This window comes from Zeus faber, assembly GCF_960531495.2.
Source record: "Zeus faber genome assembly, chromosome: 6".
NCBI classification, from domain to species: Eukaryota; Metazoa; Chordata; class Actinopteri; order Zeiformes; family Zeidae; genus Zeus; species Zeus faber.
In genome coordinates this window covers 17,214,445-17,238,132 of record NC_137201.1, presented here as the reverse complement: position 1 = coordinate 17,238,132, position 23,688 = coordinate 17,214,445, and the positions used below count along the sequence as shown (strand labels likewise).

The window sequence follows — 23,688 nt, the reverse complement described above, 5'->3', positions numbered from 1 at the left end:
CTTCCGAAGGCTCCCACAGATTAAGATTAAGTTTCCAGCACTTCAGGTAATTATCATTGAATTGGCTTTTCTTTTGTGTGATGGAATTTTCAGCTGCCTCTCGAGGTCAACTGTCATCACCCAGTCTCGTGCTGTGGATAGCAGCCCAACAGAGCAGTTCCTGGGTCTGCTCCGTGGCTTCTCTACTGCCTTGACAAACTCGATCCTCCTGGCTGTAGCGTGGGTGTATCTGCTGTCGCTGATTGCCTCAGCGATGGACTTGAGGACCTGGTCGTGTGTCCAGCGTTAGCGTCCTTCGCTCAGTGCCTTTGAGCAACTGTGCAGGATGCGCTCGAGGGTACCTGTTTTGGAACAAAGGGGACATGCTGGTGTTTCTACTTTGCCCCATGTGAACAGGTTGGATGGGCTGGGGAGGACATCGTAAACCCCCTGGATCAAGAACTTAATCCTCTGGGGGGTCCACTTCCAGATGTCCCACACACACACAGACACACACACACACACACACACACCTAAAAAATAAAAAAAATAAGCTTTTTCAGCAAGGTTGCATTTATTTATGTATTTATTAAACCTGTAAACCTATGCTGTCAGCATGCTGGGCATACAACACAGAGTATTTGTATGCCATGGCATCTAGGACAGAGTTAGTCTGCAAGTGGAGTTCAACTGACCTGGATCAAGGTGATTGGGATCAGGGTGGCTGCATACCTGTTGCTCGTTGGTTGGTCTAACAAGCAACTGGTTAAAACCCCCATCCCTCCCTACACACTCAGGATAGGAGCCTGCGTCATGACATGTTCTATCTGCTCCTGGGCTTATTCCAGCTGGCCTACTCTCCACAATAAACTAGTGTTTACAACCCCTGTCTTCTGTGTGTCAGTGCTGTAGGGCCCTGAAAACGCCACTTGGGTGGCGGGTGGTAGGAGAAACTGCCACACACCACCAATCCCTCTCTATGGAGAACAATCTTACCATGTTTTGGTCTCTAAACTACTAATCACTACTCCAAGAGGGTGAGAATCACCACGGGTGAGACAATTAAACATAGAAACAAACATCGGACGACAACGTGTATCAAGTCCAGCAAACTGGAACAGCAATTGGGCATGTGGCCTCTTCCTGTCATAGTTATGGTAGTAAATGAGGGAGGAAAGGAGAGGGATGTATCCAGGACGGTGCTGGGGTGCAGACCATGGTCTGGCGGAGTGTTGTTCCGAGTAAGATTTGTGTACAAACGTATGTGTTCTAAGCAAATATAAGTGGTATTAAAATTTCAGGACGGAGGAGAAGCAAGTTGGCTCAGGAGTGTGACGGGCAAGATCAAAGCCACCCACCACATCCCTACCCACATAGCTTGTGCCCACCCGTCCCGCAAACCCTCAGCCTATTGTGTGGTGTAGGTACCGAGTATGAGTTCTGGGTGTGCGCGACTGCAACATCAGTGGTCAAACAACTTTATTGAACTTAGAAAAGGTACAAATATACAGCACATACTGCCTCCTCAGCTGTATAACATTACCAACCATATGATAACTACACTTCTCCAGTCTGAATGTGTGGAAACACTATGTGAAAAAGCAAAAACAAATCACATTTTGAATCAAATGATAGTTTTAAAGAATGGCAAGCTGCTACCTTCTGTTAATATTTTGGATTAAATATCATAAACAATAAATTGTTCATAGTGTTGTGTAGGGTTAGGTGTATTGGTGCGAATGACTGCCAAGACGTAGTATGTGAAGAATTGCAAGGCAAGGTAAAAAATACAGTATAAGACATTTTACATTTAATAAAACTGGCTTCTGCATTTTCAGTATAAAACATAGCAGCTGTTTTGAAGATTTTTTACAGTCAATTCAGTAAAAAAAAGAAGAAAAAAAAAAAAGCTAAATCTGCACAGCACATTACATCTGAATAAATTCTCTGTTTCAATATTAATATCATCAACAGCATACTTTTACTGGACATATATTAACTCTTTTGACATGCAATGCAAATTTTAGCTGCTGGCTGTTGTATCAATTAAACAAGGAATATACATATTCCCCATAAAAGGAGTAAAAAATAAAAAATTAAAAAATGCCTCCAGTAACCAGCTGGCAGGGAAGCGAGTGTTGTTGTCCTAATTTTTTTTTTTTTCTCCGTTGTTAGAGAACTGTTGAAATGGAGTGACATTTCAGGAGGAATAGTGGCTACTGGAGAGCAGGTTTATAAAAAAACAACAACAACAACAAAACAAAACAAATAAAACACTGAAGTAAAAATCGGAAAAAAAACCTTACAAACACTTCTGGCTCATATGATGATGTAAAACTAACGGAAACGGGTCTGCGTGCTGGAGAGCGGAGTTAGCGCAGTCATTCACAGGATGTTTATGCAGTGGACTCCTCATCTGTTACGCTGGGATTAGGAGAATTGGAAATCTCCTTGAAGAATTCGTCATCCTTCAGCATGCTCTGCAAAGAGTAACACGGACGAAAGTAAGCCTCGTGATGACAATCAGCAACGGATGCGGCGATGGCATTCACAATGATCATTGTGTCAAAGGTTCTCACAGTTAGGTTTTGAATCTCCTCGGAGAAAGCTCCGATCTGTCTCACTGTTCCCTCAGAGTCCTCCATCTGCACAAAGAGGAAAACCAAACGGTAAACATGATATGGTATAAAGAAATCTATAAATGGATTTAGCGTGGGAACATCAACTCGGACCCTCTGGACCCTGAAGATCTAGACTAGAGATAAAAATAGCATTTAAAAAAAAAAAAAAAAAAGGGAAAGGGCCATCGCTGCCATGAACTTCTATGTAAGCTCGACAAGCCGCCGGGAACTCTCCTTGCTCACCTGCTCGAGTCGGTCCAGGTCGTCCTCGTAGATCTGGAGCTCCACTCCGAAGCCTTTCTGGAAGCTGCGTCCCTTGGGCATCTCCACATCCATGGGACACACATACTCCTCGCTGTCGTCCTGCCTTTTCTTCCTCAAACCGCCGAAGCCGCCGAACGACAGCTTCTTCGGCTGGAGGACGTGATGGGGAGCAGGGCATCGGGAAAAACAAAAGCGTATTAGCAGTTTCTCGATGAACTAACGTTGGTACATTTCCCGGGCATTTATAGGAAGTTCGGGGGCGGGGGGCTTCCTAACAGAACCGTTGGCACCCTGTGGCATTATTTCCGCGTCCTACCTTGACCTTGGCGGTGGCCGTGAGCAGGTTGTAGTCCGGGTTCTCCACGCACTCCTGCTTGAGCTGCTGGGCCTCCGTGCCGATCAGCAGGTTGAAGTGCGTGGCCAGGTGGCGGCGCAGCAGCGTCTTGTTGGGAGGGATGTTGAGCAGCAGCGCCATCGTCTCCACGTTGAAGCGGGGCTCCAGGACCTGAGGGGAAGGTGAGGAAAGGGGGTAGGAAATGTAAGCGCGACCACTGCCGAATCTCCCCCTCCCACACTGACAGGAGACCAGATGACGGTTGGGTCACTGAAGTCTGACTGACACACACTGAAGGAGATTCATTTTAACGCACTGTTTTAGTTGTACAGGCTGCGGTAAACATCTCCATCTGGACATTCATTTTGGTTCCCCCCCCCCCCCCCCAAAGACCATTTAAGCATTTGCCCTCCTATTCAAAACACTGCGCGCTGTCAATCATCGCAACATGTTCTGTCCCGGTGCCAGACAGACTCTTGGCAGGGTGCGACCAAAAAAAAAAATAACACGGTCGAGTGTCACACACTACACAAGACAGGACTGAAAACACATGGTAACAATAAACAGGTTTAATGTTGTTGGAATGCTCGGTTGTATTAATAGCGCTGTGATTTCATTTGGACATTGAAAACGCGCCTCCGAAGTCATCTGACTTGAAGTTCGGAATTTAGGCCGACCGAAATTTCAGCTTCTCACCATCAGGCCGCCGTGCACGCCGCTGCCTCTGAGGTTGGGCGCGTACTCAGCCAGGTCTACCGAGCGCAGCCACTCCATCACCCTGTGGTTCGTCCACTGAGAGATCTCCGCGGGCGTAATGTTGTTCTGGGGCGCCGGGCGACAAGAGGGAGGAAGAATTAATTTGCACAAATGCACGCGCTATCATTTTAGAGGAAAGTTTGCCGGAGCGTGAGGGACGGGGCTCAAACCCCGAATTGAACCCCACCTCGTCAGAAGGTCGACGGCGTAAGCAGTTGGGCTCGTAGTTGTTGAGTCGCAGCACCTGAATGGCTCGCTTGATGCTGAGGTGATGCAAGACACTGCCCACTTTCAGGGACAGCAGGTCGTCCTGAGGAAACGCGGAGAAGCATTCAAGAAAACCAAATCTGAAACTGAATTACATTAATTTATTTAGCAGACACTTTTGTCCAAAGGAAACAATTAAAAGCTGACATCGACTGTCGGAGCAAGCTCGGATTTAGGCGCCCGAGAACGCGTTTCTAAATCCAACCAGATACAAGTGCAAGATAGCTGGAAGGTGCAATGTGTCAGCGCAACAACTTAGAACTAATCGAGTCAACATCAATAAGCACAACAATAGTAAGTCGTAGCTCAGATAGGATCGGGTATTCAGGTGTTTCCGAAAGAGCAGGGTCTTCAGGTTGTTTTGTTTTTTTCTTTAAGGTTTTGCGACTGTCTCTGCGGAGTGTAACGAGCTGGGTAGCCAAATAAAATAAAATATAAGCTAGACCTGACTGCATAAGCTACCATACATTCAGAACATAATTCCATGAATTAGAACCCCTGAAACTGTGGAGAATGGAGCCACGGTTAGAGAAGGATGTGATGCATCATCAGTATAATCACAGAAATGAAGGAGGGTGAGGCGAGGCCAACTCGGAATAAGACTCCGTGCACCTAATGTGAGATGGCATCCCAAATCATTAACGCCATTTATCAACGGGGCCCCGGGGAGACGAGCGCTCAGCACTCACCACTGTCATGTAGTGAAGCATGCGACCGTCCACCCTCCCCTCATCAAACTGGGTCTTGTACTGAGGCAGGCCGATGTCATCCAGCCACCCTGGAGAGGGAGAGGGAGAGGGAGAGGAAGAGGAAGAGGAAGGGGAGGGGCGAGAGTTGTAGATGGAGAACGGGTCCGTTAAATACACGTCATTCTTGGAAAGACTAATCTTCAAATTTTCTAAAACTCATAAAACACGTCGTCCAAATTGAGACCCCTAGTTTTAATTCCCTGGTACTCACTAGTCACCCAGTTGTAATCCAGTTTGCTTTTATTGTCCTCTTCTTCTGATCCCAGCGCCTGCAGTGCCAGCTGCAGCTTCTTTCGGTGGAGCGGGTGTTTTATGCCCAGTTCCTGAGCGCACACGGGGAGACAAGTGGAGGATGATTGTACGCTGCCGCGGCCCCTGGGGCTCCACTCAGACACAGTTAGCCTGACAACAAGGATTATTTCCATTCATTTCACACTGCCCTGAGCGCCACCCCTTCTCGCTTTGCAGCGCCGTACAAACGGTCAGACGGAACTGCCCGAGTCAAAGAGCTGGCTACAACAACGCGGGGAGGGGGCGGGACATTCTTCTAGAACAGCATGGGGTACAACGGTCCTTCAAGAGGTCCCACGCATGGTAGGTTCGGACTAAATCATATCCAACAATAAGGTTGAGAATCACAGTTGTCAAAGAATCTACACGGTAGCTTTTAAACTCGTGCTTTTAGGGGGGATTTGCCCCGCCCTCACCTTCTCCAGGTCCTGCTGCGAGGCCTGCAGCAGCGTCTGCCCGGAGGAGATCCATATCCTGGCCATGTTCAGATAAAGACCCAGACCCTGCTCCTGCAGCCAGTCACACACCTTGTCCCTCGACCAACGCGCAAATGGGGCGTCCAGGTCACTGGGATGAAAAAGAAATCCAAGCCGGAGAAAATTTAATAATTACACGCCCGGATCGTTAAATCAACAGCCCAAGTATTTTCAGCTCGCCTCCACCACAGAATAAAAATAGAGAAACCGCATCCTGTGTTCCACAACAGGGCGACGGCGCATGCTTACTTGTTGCCATGTTGGAGGTCACGGGACCAACCCAGTCTGGGACCCGCGGTGGCTCGCACGCCTCCCCTCTTGAACTCTCCTTCCGAGATGTTGTCATCCAGATTGAACGTGGTTGACTGACTTCTTTTCAGCCTTAATAGAAAAGAAAAGAAAAGAAAAGAAAAGAAAAGAGATCCCCACGCAACCACCCCTGGAGGGCATCGCACATCCATCTGCACTGCCGGCCGGGTCAGTGAGCATTAAGTTGAGATGTTAATCATCTGAAAAGGTATGTGGTGTATGTAAAAGGTATATCGGTGTTATCTTTGTAATATTTCCATAACCTGATAGCAGCCAAATGACTAATTTCTACGGAATGAACTGAGCGGTACTTACTTTCCAAATAGTTTCTTAATGCCCTTGGACTTTTTCTTGCCCTCTGGTGTAGTTGGTAGCGTGTGGGTGCTGTCGCTATTGGCCGACCTCTGAGGTAACCCCGCCAAATCCAGGTGGTCGGTGCCCTGCTGTTCCGTTTCAGCTGTACCATCAAGGAAGCACAACATCTTTGTCAGCATCGGACAGACACCGGCCGCACGGCCCGCGCCAGTTTTTCGGACGCAATCTCTCCACGTGCGGGCATGTGACAACCGCCTGGCAGACGTGGAGGTCATGGAGACGGGCATGGACGGCACCCTGGTCTAGTCTAGAGCGCATGCATCGCGGCGACATTTAGTGACGAGAAGCCATGAAACAGTTAAAAGCTTTTCGTCGCAAACAAGCGAAACACTCTGGTTTCGCGTGATGAAAGAGCGGCGGATTTCAAGTGACGGTCGGCTTCTCCACCAAACAGTAGAAAAAATAAATAAATAAAAATTAAAAAAAATTAAAAAAATCAGTTAGCTGCAGAGAGATATTGAAGAAGAGAAGTAGATTCTTTAGAAAGACAGAAAAAAAACAAAAACAAAAAAAAACACGCATGCACACAGACACGCTTGCTGTATGCGGGCCATACAATGGTGCTTTTTCAAAGCCATTTAGAACAAACACTTCCAAAGTAGCATTGCTGCGCTACTGAAGACACAGGGTGTCAGCTGAGGCTTGAGAGAAAGAGACGCAGGCTGTGCTCAGTAGCTTTGTTTCGCAAAGTGGCCCCGACCTGCCATCTATACTGTACCTAGCATAGGCGCACTTGCACTCCAGCTGCGGTCTTCCCGTGTTACAAAGCACACACCAAACGGCCCAACACAAAAGAAGGAATGAGACAGAGGTTAGAGATTATCTGAGGGACAACACACTCGGAAAAGGGGACTGGGGCGCGCACACACACACACACACACACACACACACACACACACACACACACACACACACACACACACACACACACACACACACACACACACTTCCATAATTAAATGTGCAGCGAAGTTTCTGTGGGCTGGAAATTATGGTCTTGGCGTGTATATTCTTTGGGAGTGGCTTGGGTACCATAAAAAAAAACAGAAAAACGAAAAACCTGTCCAAGCCGACAGAAAACAAACTCTAGGAAACGACTTCTGTATAAATAGAATATGTAGTGGAATCTCGAACAAAGGATACTTCGATAGATTGCCGAGTTTCCCAGCAGAGTAAACTCACTAGTGTAATATTGCCCAAAAGTCCCAAAAAAGACATCCATGCCAAAGCTGAAACATAAAGTCCTTTATTTTACCAAGGTTTGGAGTACTGGCTGTCCTCTTCCCCCCTCGTATTTTGAAGAAACCCTTCCCAAAGGAGGAACGGGCTTTTCTTGTGCCAAAGCTGTCATCTGCTGTGCTGGCTGCCGGCAAGGTGGCGGACGAACATTTGGATAAATGATCTCCAATCTTACTGATCTCTTCGTCGGCCTTATTCTGATGAAGGAAAACAAATAAAATAAAGATAAGACTCATCTGATAAAATCTCCATATTTCCCATGAAAGTCAGAAACTGCTTAAATATTTTCATAGGGCAAGCCGAAGATGTTTGTGAAAAGGACAGGGAAAGATAAATAATTAGAACATATCTGTCGTTATATCCAAGAAAATGAAACCCCATCTCAATAAGAGCAAACTATACTTAAAAATAAATAAGTAAATAAATGGAACAAAGAAAAAAAAAAAAAATTCTTCAAGCGTATGTGTTGATGAGAAAGATTTGTTTTTAATGAGAAAAATAAATAAAATACAAAAAAAAAAAACGAGGGAAATGACACACCTTTTCACCCTTGCTGCACTCCAGGTCATCCTGGACACCCGACTTGGCGGTATCTTCATTGCTGAAAAGATGAGGTCATAACAGCGCAGGTGAGATCTTTTTTTTTTCTTTTTTTTTTTTCGTCGGCGCAAGCCAAATATTGCGTCATAAGTCTGAAATCATAAAATTTGGGGAGATTCCATCCTGGAGTTACATGACGCTACACGCTGCTTCGCGTGGACTCACTCTGGTGTGGAACACAGCGACGGCTCCTGCGAAGCTTCCTCACTCTGGGTTTTACTGCAGAGCAGACAAGGCAGGCGTTGGCATGCAAACACAGACAAGACAGGAGCTGCACACTAGTCAGAGGCGGAAACTGCAACTTGCAAATGCTGTGGCATTTTTGAGCAGCTGGGAAGCAGAACGTGGTGAAAATAACAACGTCACCCACACACACACACACACACACACACACACACACACACACACTATGCATCTGATTAGCATGAACAGGATATGGCCCTTCCGCCAGCCAGTTGAGCCTTCACGACACGCTACATCTATAGAATGCCATCTCCCAATCAGTCCCAGCGAAAGGAGGTGAGGCCCAGTGCCGAGCCAACCTTTCCAGATGCGTCAGGGCCGACTCCAGGGCTCTCTCTGGGTCGCAGGTCGCCCCGTCAGAGGTGCCATTCATCAGCGTAGGAAGTTCATTTCCTCCGCTGAGACTCTCCACCTGGGTTCAGTCCACAATCAGAAAAAATAGATAAATATAAAAAACAGATGCGCAGAGAACCTAAATACAGAATGCTCTCAATACCCTTCTATGAAAGTTTATTTCTAGTATGGAGCAGTCCAGCTCTCTTCACAGAAAGCGTGCGAAGATGATGTCATTTAGTCATAGGGAAACCTTTGAGAATGCTCATGGAAAAATCCGCAAAATCTCATTCACCATTTAAGTGTTTCCAGCTTTAGGAAATAGGAACTCCTAAAGCATGTATTTTAAATCAAGGCTATTCATATGTGAGCCATGTCAACAAGAAGGACATTCTGGATCAGGTAAATGTTAACTGCACACCTAGTATAAATTTTATCTATACTGGCAGGACAGTACATGGCTTGGTTTCTCTACCCTGATCGACTGCTGATTTCAACATTTTGGGACACAGTACTAATATCCACTTCAGATGTTAGAACTCAACAGATTGTATTGACAGTGGTGGGAACCCCAGAAAGATGACTTAATTGGGTCGGCCATGCAAGTGTCATACATGTTCGTAGATTGATTTGGAAAAGTCCAAAGTCATTATAATAACATGTAAATTAATGTTTTTTTTTTTTTTAGACATTGATGAAATCTTGATCCAAGTGATGTTGAAATTGAGTCACGCTTTGCCACACACACACACACACACACACACACACACACCTCATCTGGGCTACTTTCTCTTCCATCTTCAGTGCCGGTAGCATCATGGCTTTCAGACTCACTGGCACAGGGAATGGAAGACATACAAATGGGGATCGAACCTTCGCCGAGAGCCTCAGCATTCTCACCGTCTTTGCTTTTTTCTGGGAAAAAAAAAAAAAAAAAAAAAGAGTTACGTTTCAGCCCAGATGTGAGAGCTAACATGAAAGTAACTTATTCTAATTCCATCACAAAATCGAATCTGATTACAAATACAGGAAACGCACAGCTTCACCTTCAATAAACCAATAAGTCACGACCAAACTCTCATCTCACCTTTCTTCCCTTGAACAGACATCACCATGTCCTGGACTTTCTTATACCGCAGCAGCGACTGTTTCAGTTCTTCAATCTTTCGATCCTGTAGGGAGACAGTGGAAAAGTAGAAGGACTCATTTCCGGTCAGAAAAGTTGCTCCACAGGGGGGGGGGGGGGCTCCAAAGCACAAGGTGGCAAAGTTACCTTCTCCTCGTTGGCTGCCATCAGGGACTCAACGGCCTTTTTCATTCGTTGAACCTCCACGTCTATTAAAGAGAGAAAAGGAATTTAGACAAAAGACAACACAGTCCACAGCGTGAACTGTAGACGGCAGACGTGGAGGCTGAGGTACGTCTGGACACACACGCCCTGACTACGTGTTGGAGATACTGGATATACCCAAACATCAGTCACTGCTGTCATTTAGAGCAACTTGTTAGAGGACATTTATCTATTCCATCTCTAACATTAATAATACATTGCCTCCTTATATGAAATGGAATGTAGACTGGATAAACATTTCTTAGTGGCAAGACATTTTCAACTACGCTGCACTCTTCAATAGAAAGTGGTCAACAGTCCATCGCCAACTTGAGCTTTCCTTCCAGGCAAAATTTGAAAAATCCTTTAAACGTATACATATCTGCAGCTATATTTGATCTAGGACAAGGAAATAAAAAGGAACTACCTCTGTGTTTGATATTTATATTATTAACTATCATAAAGTAGCTTTGATTATAAACGCCCTTGACAATTTTTACTGTACAAACTCTTACTGAACGCAAGCAAAAAAAAATTAAATATTCTACCAGGGCCAAAACAAGACTCCATGAAGAGCACTGGAAGGTTGAGCCCCTTTATATTAACACATAATGACAAAACACAGAACTTTAGATCAACACAGGCTGTTAGCAGAGCAAACAGCGGGTATTGACGGAAGGAGGAAGGAGGAGGTGCAGAATGGGGGGGGTGTTTAGGGGGTTTGTTGGAGGATGCGAGGGTGGCCGGTGCAGAGCCTGAAGGGTTGAGGAAAGGGGGGTGGAGGACGCTCAATGACATTCATTCCTCATTTCTGTCGACAAAACAAAAGCAAAACAGCAAACATTCCTTTCTGCTGCTCGAGGCCGGCGGTATGAAACAAACAGACAAAACAAAACATTTATTGGTTAAATTAAAAATCCTAGAAGTTGCCTGACAGTTACACAGGGTAAGAGGCAGGTGGCGCTCAGTCAGGTATTAGCGCTCTGGTTATAATGGACAAGCAGGATTCTGGTGGCTCATGCCTGTACATGCAACAGGGGTTGAGATCGTCAAGCGCAATAATGAACGCAGGCCCCCCTTACGTTTCTCTTTCAGCCTCTTTCTAAGAGTTTCGTCTGGATGAGAGACAAACGAGACAAAAACTGGTTTCTGGAGAACAGCCGGACATATCGGGAGTACTTCCTTTGGTCAGAACAAATATCAAACACTCGAATCCATTTTTATAATGGGGAAAAAACAAAACACACAGTTTTGTACAACTAGTGCATCAAAGGCTCTTCAGGAAGGGAAACGAGAGGTGCTCAGTCTCACCTCTGTCTGCGGAGTCTACGGCACCGGAGGCGATGGGTTTGAAGGCCACCTCCTCCTCCAGCCTCCTCATCTCTCCGCCCCTGCCCTCCAGCTGCCTCCTCAGCACGGCCAGCTCCTCCTGTTAAAAAACACACCACAACGGTATGGAACTTCTACCCATCCTCCTCCCCAACACAACCACCCACCCACCCACAACAAACAGACCACAAAACAGATTCAAAGACGCCGACGTGGCACACACAGACACACACACACGGATGGGTGTGTGCATGTGGAGGGTAGGGGTAAGTGTGGAGTTGCTGCATCAGCACGGCCAGAGGCACTCAACAACACAACACGGTACGTGTTTAAAGGACGGAACAAGGGTGGGCTCAAGCGTCGAGGAACCCAAAACAATATTGGAGGAGGAGTTACTGAATATAGAAGAAAACAAAAAAGGAAATGTTTCATTCACGGGACATGTAAAAAGAGGAAGGAAACATGGATACAGACAACCAGCCTGAACTCTTACCAAAGGAGGGTGTATGAGCCCTAAATTAGAGCATTCCTGTGGTTTGAAGAAGTGTGCGATACTGTGTGTTTAACTGTATCTGTGGGGATTCAGCCCAAAAAAATAGAAGATAGAATGCCACCCTCTTCATTTGATTGTGGCTTTTTAATGCACCCAAGAGGATGGTAACTGAAGAGACTTTAAACGACAAAAAAAAAAAAAAAAAAAAAAGTTTAAAACACACTGCACACAGGTTCTTAAAAAAAAAAAAAAAAAAAAAAACATTTACAGTAAACGATAGGGAGGCCAGAAACCAAAATCATATGGCAAGCAGGACAGGAAACCTTAAAAAAGCCAACCTTCGTAGCTTGGAGTTTGTGCTCCTTCCTCTGTTTCTCATACTGCAACTGGCCCATTTTGATTTTCTGACTAGAAAGCTTGGCCATGAGCAACTAGCGGTAGGTTTGCCAAGAAGAAAAAAGAAAACAGACATCACAGGTGAAAGATAAGAAGAGAAAGACGGTGGGAAGAAGGAAGTCAAATTAAAAAGCTGGCGGACTCTCGCCACTTGGTCGCAACAATTTGGAGCGCGCTCCTTTCAAAACAGCGATCGACAAGCAGCAAAGCAGTGAAACGTATGTGAACGCTGCGACAACTCACCTTTGTGGACTTGAGTTTCTTTTCATATTGTAGTCTTTCACCCTCCATGTCCGTCAGTCTGTACCGCAATTCGTTAATTTCAAGGATCAAGTCCTAAAAGAAGACGAAACCTGCGTCAGCGCAACAGAACTCAAAAAGAACGAGAAAATAAATAAATAAATAAAAATGCTCTGAAATGAAAAGGCAACTCCGCTCTATAATCAAGTCTGAGATTTATCTTAGAATTGTCACGAATGATGATGTAAACAATCGAGATTGCACGTTTGGAAAAACATTACCGGGGGGGGGGGGGCGGCTACGCTGTATTATGATAACCCCCGCTTTCCTTTCCCTGAAGAGTTAGAATTCCCCAAAGCCTTCACAGATTTGACCTGAGAGGAAGCTGCTAGTGGGAAAAAGTGGATGAAGCGGAACGTGGACAGCAGCCTGTTGTTCCGGAGAACTGAAACCGACTGTTATGCAGCTGCCATAACCTAATGTGTTTGAAAGCTTTCCATGGACACTTTTATCTTGATCCAAAAATGCCCCCGCCCAGAATTCTCCAGTAAACAAAAGATTCACATCCCACTGATTGAGACAGAACTTTGACGGTAAAATCTAAAACCCAAATCGCACAACAAAAAAAAGAAAAAAACTAAAAGATAGAGATAAATAAAAAGGCTAATGGGGCAGAGGGTCATAACTAGACAAGACCATCACAAGACATCCCTCTGACATTACTGTGTGTGTGCGTGCCCACATGTTGGCTGAAGGAAAAAAAAGAAAAAAGACCGAGACAGAGAATTCCTGCGGATCATCTCGACATACCTCGCTGTCTCGAAACCCGTCGTCAAGGTCCAGTCTGTTCTTCTCCATGGCGTTCAGCTTCAGCTTCATCGACGACACCTCGGTCATGAGGTCCAGCTTCTGTGTTTCCAGAGCCGTTCGGCACAGCAACTCCTGCAATCGCACATGTTATTACAACTCTTACGCCGGCCTCTGTCTCTTTTGGTTTTGCCTTCCTCCACAGAGGGGCCAGAACGATGGGTCCGCTGGGGCTTCACCGGCACAGATGTAAACACTGGAACCACTATTTCACCGTCCTGAATCAACTCTCCTTGATGTGTCTATTTAACGCAAATCTGAAAATGACACCTTCGCCGCCGGCAATTTCTGTAGATCAATCGGTCAACCAAATATAGCCCTCAAGTATGTTGTCGAAGTACGATTATCTACTTGCTGTTCATTTTGTGAAGATTTGTTGATGTTCCGCTGGCCAAAACATTTCTGTTCAACACAAATGGACATGCCACTGGAGAGTCAACAAAGCTCCTTGTGGGAAGAGGTAATGGAAAACAGCCGGGAACACATCGTTCCGTTTCTCTCCATAGAGACGGACACGCTGAATGGCTCTCAATCTTTGATAAAAAAAATTACTTTGTGCTCATTGCGTACAGTTAGATTGTTGACATACCTGCTGCAGCATCTCCTCAGTGGTGTTGAGCTTTTCTCTGTGGTCATCCAGACACAAGTCCAGATCCCTGATCTTCTCTCCCTGAGCATCCACCTGGTCTGTCAGCACACTCACCTGGAAAAAGGAGGCAACAGGGTTTTGAAAAAAAAAAAAAAAATAAAGTGGTTATTATAGTTTGATGTCCTGTATTAGGAAGCTGACGCATGAGGAATATTGCATGCGCTGAAGTTTCAGGCTACCTGAAGCACGAGAGACTCCTTGTCACTTTCCAGGCGAGAGAGTCTCTCCTGGTAGTGGTCGCCCCCTCCCAGTGAGATATGTCCATTGGACTGCACAGATGGGCATGGAGTGGAAAAGAAGGCATAAAGATGAACGGATATTTAAGCCTCGTCAATAAACTATGTTCATTATCAAATGCGTCACCTGACTTGGACTCCTACTGGCACTTGAGGACCCACGGTCCTGAATGCTTTAATGCCTGATAACAATCTCACGTTAAAAGCTTCATGTGACAGCGTGCCTCGCTGAACAATATCATCCTCCACCCACAAGGCCTTACAAGGCTGAGGAGGAGGCCCGTTTTCGACGTGTTTGGCTCGAGTGAGTCACGGCATTACACATAAACGCAGGCATTCGTCTGGCATGCGGCCAACTGGTTTTTAGAGGCACCACACTGGCTCCCAAGTTATCAGCGAGGTTCCCAGAGTGCACCGACTGGGATATTGGCAACACCTACAGTTCATCTCTCATTCCCAAAACACTCCGCAAAGGAGGGCCGTCATGTTTTGCTTAGCAAACAAAACAGTTGTCCGCCTGGCTGGCTGGCAAAAGCTCTTCTGTAGTCACAAAGTTTTGATGCTACTCAGAGAGTTAGTCACAATGACAAGCAAACCCAATGACCCAATGCGGCCCAACACTTTTACAAAACTATTCTTCACAAGGTTTCACGTATGTGCAGAGTCAGAAAACAACATTTTGGGGCAGTTTATTTTTGTCTTTATACACACAATATATAGAAAATCAGAGAATCACAGACTTGGAACTGAAAATAAATTGTACAATATGTAAAAGTTAAGCTTTTACAAAAAAAAAAAAAACAACAAACAAAAAACAATTCATCAATCTGATACGTGTTTTTTGACCGATGTGGCTGGTATTCAAAGTAACTTGTGTGACGAGAGAAGGAGGGAAGCGGTCTCTGTCAACTTAACCTAACATTATGACAGAGGGATTTGCATCACAAGACAGCTGCCCTGTGTTTACACCTTATAAATTTAGACAAACCCAACCGTCCTGCGCCACACTAAGGTAGAACTGTCATGTGGCTGAAATATGATCAGACTGTTTTAACAACTCCACGCAGGCTCTTTCAGCCATTACCGCTCCGAGCTCAACACTCGAGCGGTCGGTTCTTTTTAATGTCATTTGCGCGCGTGTGTTATCTTGCTTGATTATTATTTTTTATTTTTTCTCGTGTGCTCCGTTTAACTCATATGTGTGTTTTTAAATGGCGGGGTTTATCTCACCAGATGCCCCTGGAGCCATTCGACCAGGCTATCGGCCGTGGAGTCGGGGATCTGGCAGCGCAGGCCCTCCCTCTCCTCCGTGTCCATCAGCTCCAGAACGCTCCGCAGGTCCTCCAGGAGGTGCAGCGCCCGCAGGCTCCCCATGAAAGGGGAGGTTGGCGACTGGCAGTCAAACATGCCATTGGAATAATCCAGAGCCTTGGAGCCTGAGAGAGAAGGCAGGGAGAAGAGTTTGAGTGAGACTGGAGTAAAGATGTGTGACATCACAAGATTCCATGTAGTCATCATTTTGACTGGAATTATTTTATTGACCAAAACTGCATGTGCTATTCATAGCATCACAGCTACTAAATGGAAGTCTTGCCAACTATTATCCTATTGAGACTAGGGATAACCCAAACACCAATCTAAATCTGCCGATCTTCATATTTCTTAGTGAAAGTTGCTTTCTATAACCAGCCAATCTATGACTTTAACACATCCGTCGTATTTCAAAAACACTTCATCTTATTGAAAAAAAAAACCAAAAGAACATCCTTAACACCTGAAAGTATGAGCTGTTAATATTCTTCTTGGAACAATTTGCACGATGATGATGTCAAACTGGGCAGCCAGCTTGAAATTAATGGTTGAATTTATAAATTAGAAAAATAGAATCAAGGACATTATTTAAGGCAACTTGCGGAAATGCCAAGCCTATCATAAACCATCACGGGAAAATGAAATTACTCCAAACCCCTTTGATGCCTGCTCAAAATTAATAAGGGTCAGCAGGCCTGCGGCAGACTTGATGCTTTGTGACTTGGTACAATTCTATCAACCTATGAGATCGCTGAACTTCTTTTTCTTAGTCACAAGGGACGAAAATGTAATTTAAACAAAGTGTGGAATAATTTGGCCTAACATAATTTGGTGAGTGAGGTGTTTAAGGAGACCTTTACCTGCTATTATGCCGTCCATCTGCTCCAGGGCCGCCGCCAACATGTCACTGGCATCAGACATCATTTTCAATCCCTGTCGCAGCTGGAGAAACAAAAGATGCAATAGCTCAATGATAATGCAAAACTAAGAAATCAAATGCTAAAAAAATCTGTGAAAATGTCACATTTAGAGATGGCAAGAGAAACCAAAAGGCAGAAAAAAACCCGTATTTGAATAATCAAAAATGCATTAAAGGTTGGGTAAAATCATTTCATGTTATGAACATTTTTCACATTATCAGGACAGGAAGCAAAAAGCAAATAAGAAAACAAAAAAAATCAAGGCAAATTTGCCCAATTCAAAATAAAATACATGTGGTACATACAATAATTATGAAAGCTCTGCCCCATTGACTCAAAAAAAATTGCCATTCCCATTGTTTTTCTCCTAATTCAAAATGTTTCCTTTCTGAAAGTGAAAATGTGACAAAGAGCAACAAAAATATGAAAAAAAAAAAAAAAGAAGTTTAAGGCCACAACTGTATTTTACTAATGTACAACAAAATACTTGATCGGGTAAGATGACAAGCAAGGAAGAAATACAATTCTACCAATTACATTGTATTCAATTCAATATGTTAATAAAAAATAGCTGAGCCATATTCAGTCCTGCAACATGACAAAACTTCAGCAGATGTTCTCCTGTCCCTCATGAGTATTCTTATTTTTAGCACACTACACACAGAGGATCCCTCATCCTCAAAATCCACTCATATATCCTGCGTAGTATTAAAACCGTTGGTGTGGTGTCTTTATTTTGGAGTTATATCAGCGATGTGACGAGAAGACTAACTAGTTCCACGTCTAGAAACCCTGTGTGGAGTTGACTGAAGAGCAGTTTTATACGGCTGAGCCTGGACATCAGCCCAAACAGCACAACGCTTCTTCTCTCTGAGGACCTTTAATGAAAAGGCGGTGTTGTATTTAAGCATGCACAGACTCGAACGCGCACACACATGAATTGGACACGCGCACACCGTTTTAATCAGCTGCCTCATATCCTGTCAGTCCCCCGTGATGGGACATGGAGGCATAGTTTTAGATTTTTATTATTATTATTATTATTATTTCTTTTTTTATTATTTCTACTGCCCACTCTTAACACACAATAATTCAGCCATTTCCATGGCAACAGTTTCCATTATTTTGATAAATAAACAAGGAAGTTCGGGATTTTCACAACTGGCTGAGAGGAACAACATGCAATAGAAACAAGCAAATTCTGGACGAAAACTAGCTTTTTCGAGGTTATCAATTCAGCACTTAGACTAATTTTAAAACACTGCGGGTGCTAATTTAAACCAAAGTGGTATTTTCAAACTGTGGGCAAATTACAGAGTCAGGATCTCAGGGAAGGCCTTGAAGTTTAGGTTGACTCAGGTTATACATAAACCCGTTCCTTGGCGTAAAACCCCCCAAATCTTAACTCCTGAGTTTCCAGTGACACTTTAATGTTTATAAACTACGTATGTGTGAGGGGAAACTCTGTGAAGGCACAAAATATCACACCTTCGGGAAACCTGAAAGGAGGGGTCGGAGGTAATGTCACCAGTAAAACCAGGAGCAGAGACCAACGCATGCAACAAGAAAACTGCAATGTGTGGTTCTTGTATATTGACTGACTGTCGCCTTATGCAAAAAGGACGCTGATCTGTAGTGAGACTAGGGAGCAGGTTGAGTAGAGGTGGAGGTATGCACTGGAGAGAAGAGGAATGAGAGTCAGCAGGAGCAAAACAGAATACATGTGTGTGAGTGAGAAGGAGGACGGCGGAATGGTGAGGATGCAAGGAGGAGAGGTGGTAAAAGGTGGATGAGTTCAAATACTCTGGGTCAACTGTCCAAAGTAACAGAGTGCGGAAGAGAGGTGAAGGAGAGTGCAGGCAGGGTGGAGTGGGTGGAGAAAAGTGTCAGGAGCGATTCGTCACAGGAGGGTAAAAGTGGAAGCCAGACTAGCTATGTTGTATGGTCAGGAGGCGGTGGCACTGACGAAAAGACAGGAGGCGGAGCTGGAGGCGTCAGAGTTGAAGATGCCAAGATTTTGTCGTTGGGAGTTCATGAGGATGAACGGGATTAATCGCTATTATTACTCCTAATATTAGAGCGACAACTCAGGTTCGGAGACAAAGCGAGAGAGGCGGGGGAGCGATGCCGGGTGTATCGGGAGAAGGATGTTGAAGATGGAGCTGCCAGGCAAGATGAAAAGAAGAAGGCCAAAGAGGAGGTTTATGGATGTGCTGAGGGAGGACATGCAGGTGGTTGGCGTGACAGAAGAAGATGCAGAGAGAGCGATGGAGACAGATGAGACGGTGGGGCGACCCCAAACGGGAGTGGTTCAAAGAAGAAGTCTCCATATACAAGAACACGATATCGTAATACGTAGATAAGATTTCATTAACCTGTTAAAATAGAATAGTCTTGTACCAGTTTTATTTATTTATTTCTTTTATTCTGGGACACTCATCGTGTACAGCAATATTTTCCGTTAGTTTCCATTCTACTGAAGATCATCCTGCAGTTCAATTGTGAAATCGCGCAGATGTTTTGGTTTCTCTTAAATCGAACCTAAAAAATAAAAAGACTTCTAACCAATGCAAGAGTTCATATAAAGCTCCTTTCCCACTTGCACTGAAAGTTGTAAATTTACTGGAAATGTTCCAAATTGGCCTCATGTGGAAAAGAAGCCGGTGTGGTTGTTCCGTAAATTTCCCCACTCGCGACCTAGTATAAATTATGGGAAAATGCCGGTACAGCTGTGAATGGAAGTATGTGTGAATGGAAGCAGCAACATTGCTGGGAACAGCACGTAAAGTATGGGTGGAGCCGAATCCCAATACAGGCAAAGCACAAATAGTGTGTTATTACGAATATTTAAAAAATGATGTTTTCAGGAGAAAAAATAAATAAATAAATAAATCATAATTCGGAAAAAAGGTGAGTCCGATCCGAACCTTGGATCTCAGATGTTAAGAGGAGAAACTGAAACACATCCAGTCTCTACAGAGACAGGTCTTTTTATTCTTAAATGCTTTGCCTTTTACTTCTTAAAAATGCCACCCAGACCCAGAACATATCTATTACAGTTAGGGATGATGGAGATGGGCACTACATGGTGTATGTCAGTTCGGGAAGTATAAAGTGGTTTGAGTGCGGTGACATCGGCACAAGCACTTTGCTTGCCCGCTGGCTGCACCAGAACATGGAGCCTGAAAGGGAACCAGCGGACAGGGAGAGGTAGAACGGGTGGAGAAAGTTCCTCCTCCGGAGGCAGAGAGTGTGGGACAGGTTGAAAACGATCACACTGATTTAATAACATTGGGTTACGGTTATTGCAACCGTGGACGGGGGCTCAGTCCTCACTCAGTGGAGGGAACCGAGGGGCAGGGAGGTGGAAACCGAAGCCCTGGCCGCGGAGCCAGGAAAAAAATCCAAACCTATTCAGATTGTACGTCCGTTACCGGCAGATTTTCCAGACGATGGCACCTACACTGGATAATGTACTAACCCTAACCCATTACGTACTGTATCTGTAATAGTTACGGAACTTCTCTGTAAAAGGAGGCCAACGTGTGATTGACTACCTACTGCTTTTGCAGGATATTTTTATCCAGCAATGTTATGGATTCCATGTGAGAAAGGGGTTTAAATGACAGAGACCTGGCCGTTATGGAAGAGAATTAAAGAGGTTTCTATCCTTTTAATCTACTTTTTGACGGGGGAGCATTTACGCTTTCCTATTCCAGTTCTTAGGGCTGTCGTAAAATGATCCTATAAATATGGGCCTGGGCCGACCTTTGACACCATAACGTTTTTTTTTGTTTGTTTTCTTCGTAAATGGCTTGATCAACTTGACAACAGAAAAATGCTCCAACTGGCAACACTAAAATCCATCAATCGAACTGGAATTTAGGGCCGTCAACACTTTAATTTGAGCAAATGCACCTCAAAACACACATGGCCCCCGACCAGATGTGCTGCTTGTTATTCACTTGTCACTAGCTGCCGAGTCAAAGCACAAGACAAAAGCATGTCCACATACTTTTCCACTGGCTGTTGCATCATCCCAGATCCAGACTGAAATGGTCTTGGTGCCTTTGCGGTATAACCAAGATACTGAGACAGACTGCAGTACAAAGCACGTCTAGTTACGGAAAGACACAAAATCTACTCTAAATACTTGGAAGACCTTCATGGAATGTTAGCGGTAAATAAAGAGAGAGATAATCCCCGCAAAGAAAGAGAGGCTCCGTATTCTAAACGTCGCTTATAAGCATTTCAGTTGTGCCTTTACAAAATAAAGGCGGTAGACCAATTTCCACTTTTTCGTCTTGTTTTTCAAAGAGAATATCAAAAGTGGGGGAGATTTGTAGCTGCAACTGGCCTCTATCCGTTTGTGTATTCGCGCTCATAGACAAAGTCCCTCACTGTCTCCTCCTATAAGTGGCATTGACAACCATAAGACATACAGAGGGCTATTGTTCCTACTGGCCGGGTAGACAGCGAGCGAGCGAGAGAGAGCGACGGAGTGAAAGAAACAGAATGAGGGCCGGAGGGAGAATAAAGATGGCTCAAGATAGCCATGCTTGACTGCAGCTCAGGGCGTTTCAAACACCTGCCTGCATTCTCTTCTCAGAGCCACACAGCCGCCAGGAAAAAAATGCAGACATGCAGACAGTAATGAAAAAAACTAAGTGTAGACTTCACTAATGGAGTTAAAAAAAAAAAAAAAAAAAAAGTCAGCTCCGGGGCTTTTAAGGCAGGACTGAAAAAAACCCCGCCTGGCTGACCAGTAGAAAACTTTTGTTGCATAAAAAGAGAAAAGGTTGCCTTGGGGCCACTTTCTCAAACAGAGAAGAAGCGTTTATGGCAGACAGAGAGAGAGAGAGAGAGAGAGGACTCTGCGTTGAGACGGATTAGACTGGCAGTAAAAAGCTCTGGGTGTGAGGACTTTACAATCCAGACAATTTATAGTTTAGACTACAGTCTTTCCCCAGACACAATGCCCCCTTATCAAGGTTACACCAAAATAAATATAAACCCAAAATGCTTGGAATAAGTGATTCAATAGGTTGACTCAAATCATTCAACATAATGAATAACGCTCTCCCTGATGTGCGTCATACAAACAGTGACTAAATAACGCTTACTTTCATACCGTGATGCCAAAAAATACCAGTCAGTTTGAGCTGCCCAATTGTGGCTTTCCTACCTCACCCACTTTTACAGCTATCAGACAGAAAATCTTAGCCTGGAGCAGAAAAAGAAACCTTGGAAATGCTTGAGAAACCACACAATCTAACAATGCTATTCAAGGGACATTCTGTTATTCTATAAAGCACCACTGAAAAACGACAGTCACTGTGATCACTATTAGAACTGATGTGTAGGTTCATAGTAAGCTTTTCAGACGAAATACTTAATGTGGGCCACTGACAGGCATCCCTACAAATAACTTGCTTCCAGCTGTATTGTGAAGGCCGGTTTTACAAGATTTTCAACAAGATTTAAGCAGGAATCCCTAAAATGCGTTTCCCCTGGCGGCAGCCTGGCGGGTATAGAGTATTTGCACTGCTCTGAAATAACCTGCAGCTATTTCCAACTGATCATAACACAATACCACTCAACAACAAGACCTACTTGGGGGCTGGCAATGCGGGACTTTTCTTTTGCTTGTGCAACGACCGGCCGACGATAAAATGCTAACTTTTCGAGCCGTCCACCTGGAAAATTAGCAAGAAATTCAAAAAAAAATTAAAGAGATTCATAAATGGCAGTCGGATGCATCTTTTGCAGGCACAGTGGCCAGCCTAATGAGGGATAGGTTTCCTCGGAAATGTCACTGAAAACACCGCCAATGCTTGCTTTGCCCACAACGAATAATCAAGTAGTTAGTTCACATGTCACAGTTCACAAAGTTCACATGCCACTTTAAATGCACATATCTGTATATACATAGGCATATTCCTTCTATCCATTCCATTTTATTTCAATTTATTTTTATTGTATTTTATTCTATATATTTTTATCTTATTCTATAAGTATTCCACTTACTGTATTACGTTTTAGGAGTGAGTTAGTCGGTCTATTAGAAAGGAATTTTCTACTTTTTATTTTATTTTTTATTTTTTCCTAGGACATATTGTGTGCTATCACCGGGTGCGTTGCATTACATTTCACTGCATATATGTATGAAAGTATGTACATGTATGTGACAAATAAAAAAATCTTGAATCTTGAATCTGTTGAATCTTGTTAGGGCGATAAAATCGATATCGCAACATAGTTCCATTTTGCCTTGAAAAAAATGAATCACAGCAAAGTTGTGTCATTTTCTTGTGTGTGAGTATCTTATTAAAGTATTCAGAGGGTATAGCGTGTACAGTACCGTGTAATAAACACTATCGGCGATTTCTAATCACAGGCGGAGAATGACTGCATTTGATTTGGGAATCTGGATTGACAGCGTCGTTAAGCGATCCAGAGGAAAAGACGTAGCCCCAGGCAGGAGACGCGCAGCCAGAACACGTGTCTAGCAAATAAATAAAAACACACAATACAATGTACTCGAACGGCTTTCTTTGTAATTATTTTTTTGGGGGGGGGACAAATGGGACAAATCTAACAAGAACCGCAGACAGATTTCTGTCACTATGCACTTCGACGGTAGATTTAGGTTTCAAAACTCCCGATAAAACGTCGGACTCAAGACGCACGATGGAGGCTGTTTAATCACTCGGGGCCAAACGGTTGTTAGGGCTGAGTTTTCAAGGACCTGTGGACAACCCCGGTGCAGTTGCAAGAAGCCCGTCATTTACAAAGACCGAACGGTTTCTAACCGCAGCTACACTGGTTTATTCTTTGTTTACACTTTTAAAAGTGTGTTGGCATTTTGTTTGTTTGTTTGTTTTTGTGCGTAGGGTGACTTTCTTCCCCCCCACCTCGGTACGTTACGCCTGTTTTGTTCCGATGTGAGCTGCTCACCAGATCGGGTCCAAACTATAAACAGAAACAACCTCCAGACCTCCAGACCTCCACGCCTCCAGGCTAACACCACCACCCCCGCCACGGAACGTGACGCGACGCGCCTACACGACTCCACAGACTT

General features: G+C 44.4%; 1 protein-coding gene across 6 annotated transcripts in view; it reads right to left on the bottom strand.

Moving 5' to 3' along the window:
- Positions 1–1,441: 1,441 nt before the first annotated feature.
- Positions 1,442–23,688, bottom strand: part of ppfibp1b (PPFIA binding protein 1b) — a 22,447-nt gene continuing 200 nt past the window's right edge. The window contains exons 2-29 of one of the 6 annotated variants that reach the window (XM_080003045.1): positions 16,548–16,629; positions 15,607–15,812; positions 14,320–14,409; positions 14,081–14,194; positions 13,435–13,566; positions 12,628–12,720; positions 12,327–12,419; positions 11,478–11,595; positions 11,249–11,281; positions 10,110–10,171; positions 9,924–10,008; positions 9,609–9,751; positions 8,803–8,915; positions 8,426–8,479; positions 8,201–8,261; positions 7,677–7,857; positions 7,140–7,172; positions 6,362–6,503; positions 5,987–6,118; positions 5,678–5,828; positions 5,182–5,293; positions 4,911–4,999; positions 4,142–4,264; positions 3,895–4,020; positions 3,181–3,369; positions 2,844–3,014; positions 2,559–2,624; positions 1,442–2,459 (exon numbers count right to left, since the gene is read on the bottom strand). In XM_080003045.1, coding sequence (XP_079859171.1) covers positions 2,376–2,459; positions 2,559–2,624; positions 2,844–3,014; positions 3,181–3,369; positions 3,895–4,020; positions 4,142–4,264; positions 4,911–4,999; positions 5,182–5,293; positions 5,678–5,828; positions 5,987–6,118; positions 6,362–6,503; positions 7,140–7,172; positions 7,677–7,857; positions 8,201–8,261; positions 8,426–8,479; positions 8,803–8,915; positions 9,609–9,751; positions 9,924–10,008; positions 10,110–10,171; positions 11,249–11,281; positions 11,478–11,595; positions 12,327–12,419; positions 12,628–12,720; positions 13,435–13,566; positions 14,081–14,194; positions 14,320–14,409; positions 15,607–15,812; positions 16,548–16,611 — 3,060 coding nt within the window. In that variant the 5' untranslated portion in view covers positions 16,612–16,629 and the 3' untranslated portion in view covers positions 1,442–2,375. The remainder of the gene's footprint in view (positions 2,460–2,558; positions 2,625–2,843; positions 3,015–3,180; positions 3,370–3,894; positions 4,021–4,141; positions 4,265–4,910; positions 5,000–5,181; positions 5,294–5,677; positions 5,829–5,986; positions 6,119–6,361; positions 6,504–7,139; positions 7,173–7,676; positions 7,858–8,200; positions 8,262–8,425; positions 8,480–8,802; positions 8,916–9,608; positions 9,752–9,923; positions 10,009–10,109; positions 10,172–11,248; positions 11,282–11,477; positions 11,596–12,326; positions 12,420–12,627; positions 12,721–13,434; positions 13,567–14,080; positions 14,195–14,319; positions 14,410–15,606; positions 15,813–16,547; positions 16,630–23,688) is intronic. The other 5 variants (XM_080003047.1, XM_080003046.1, XM_080003048.1 and 2 more) reach the window with 5 other exon arrangements.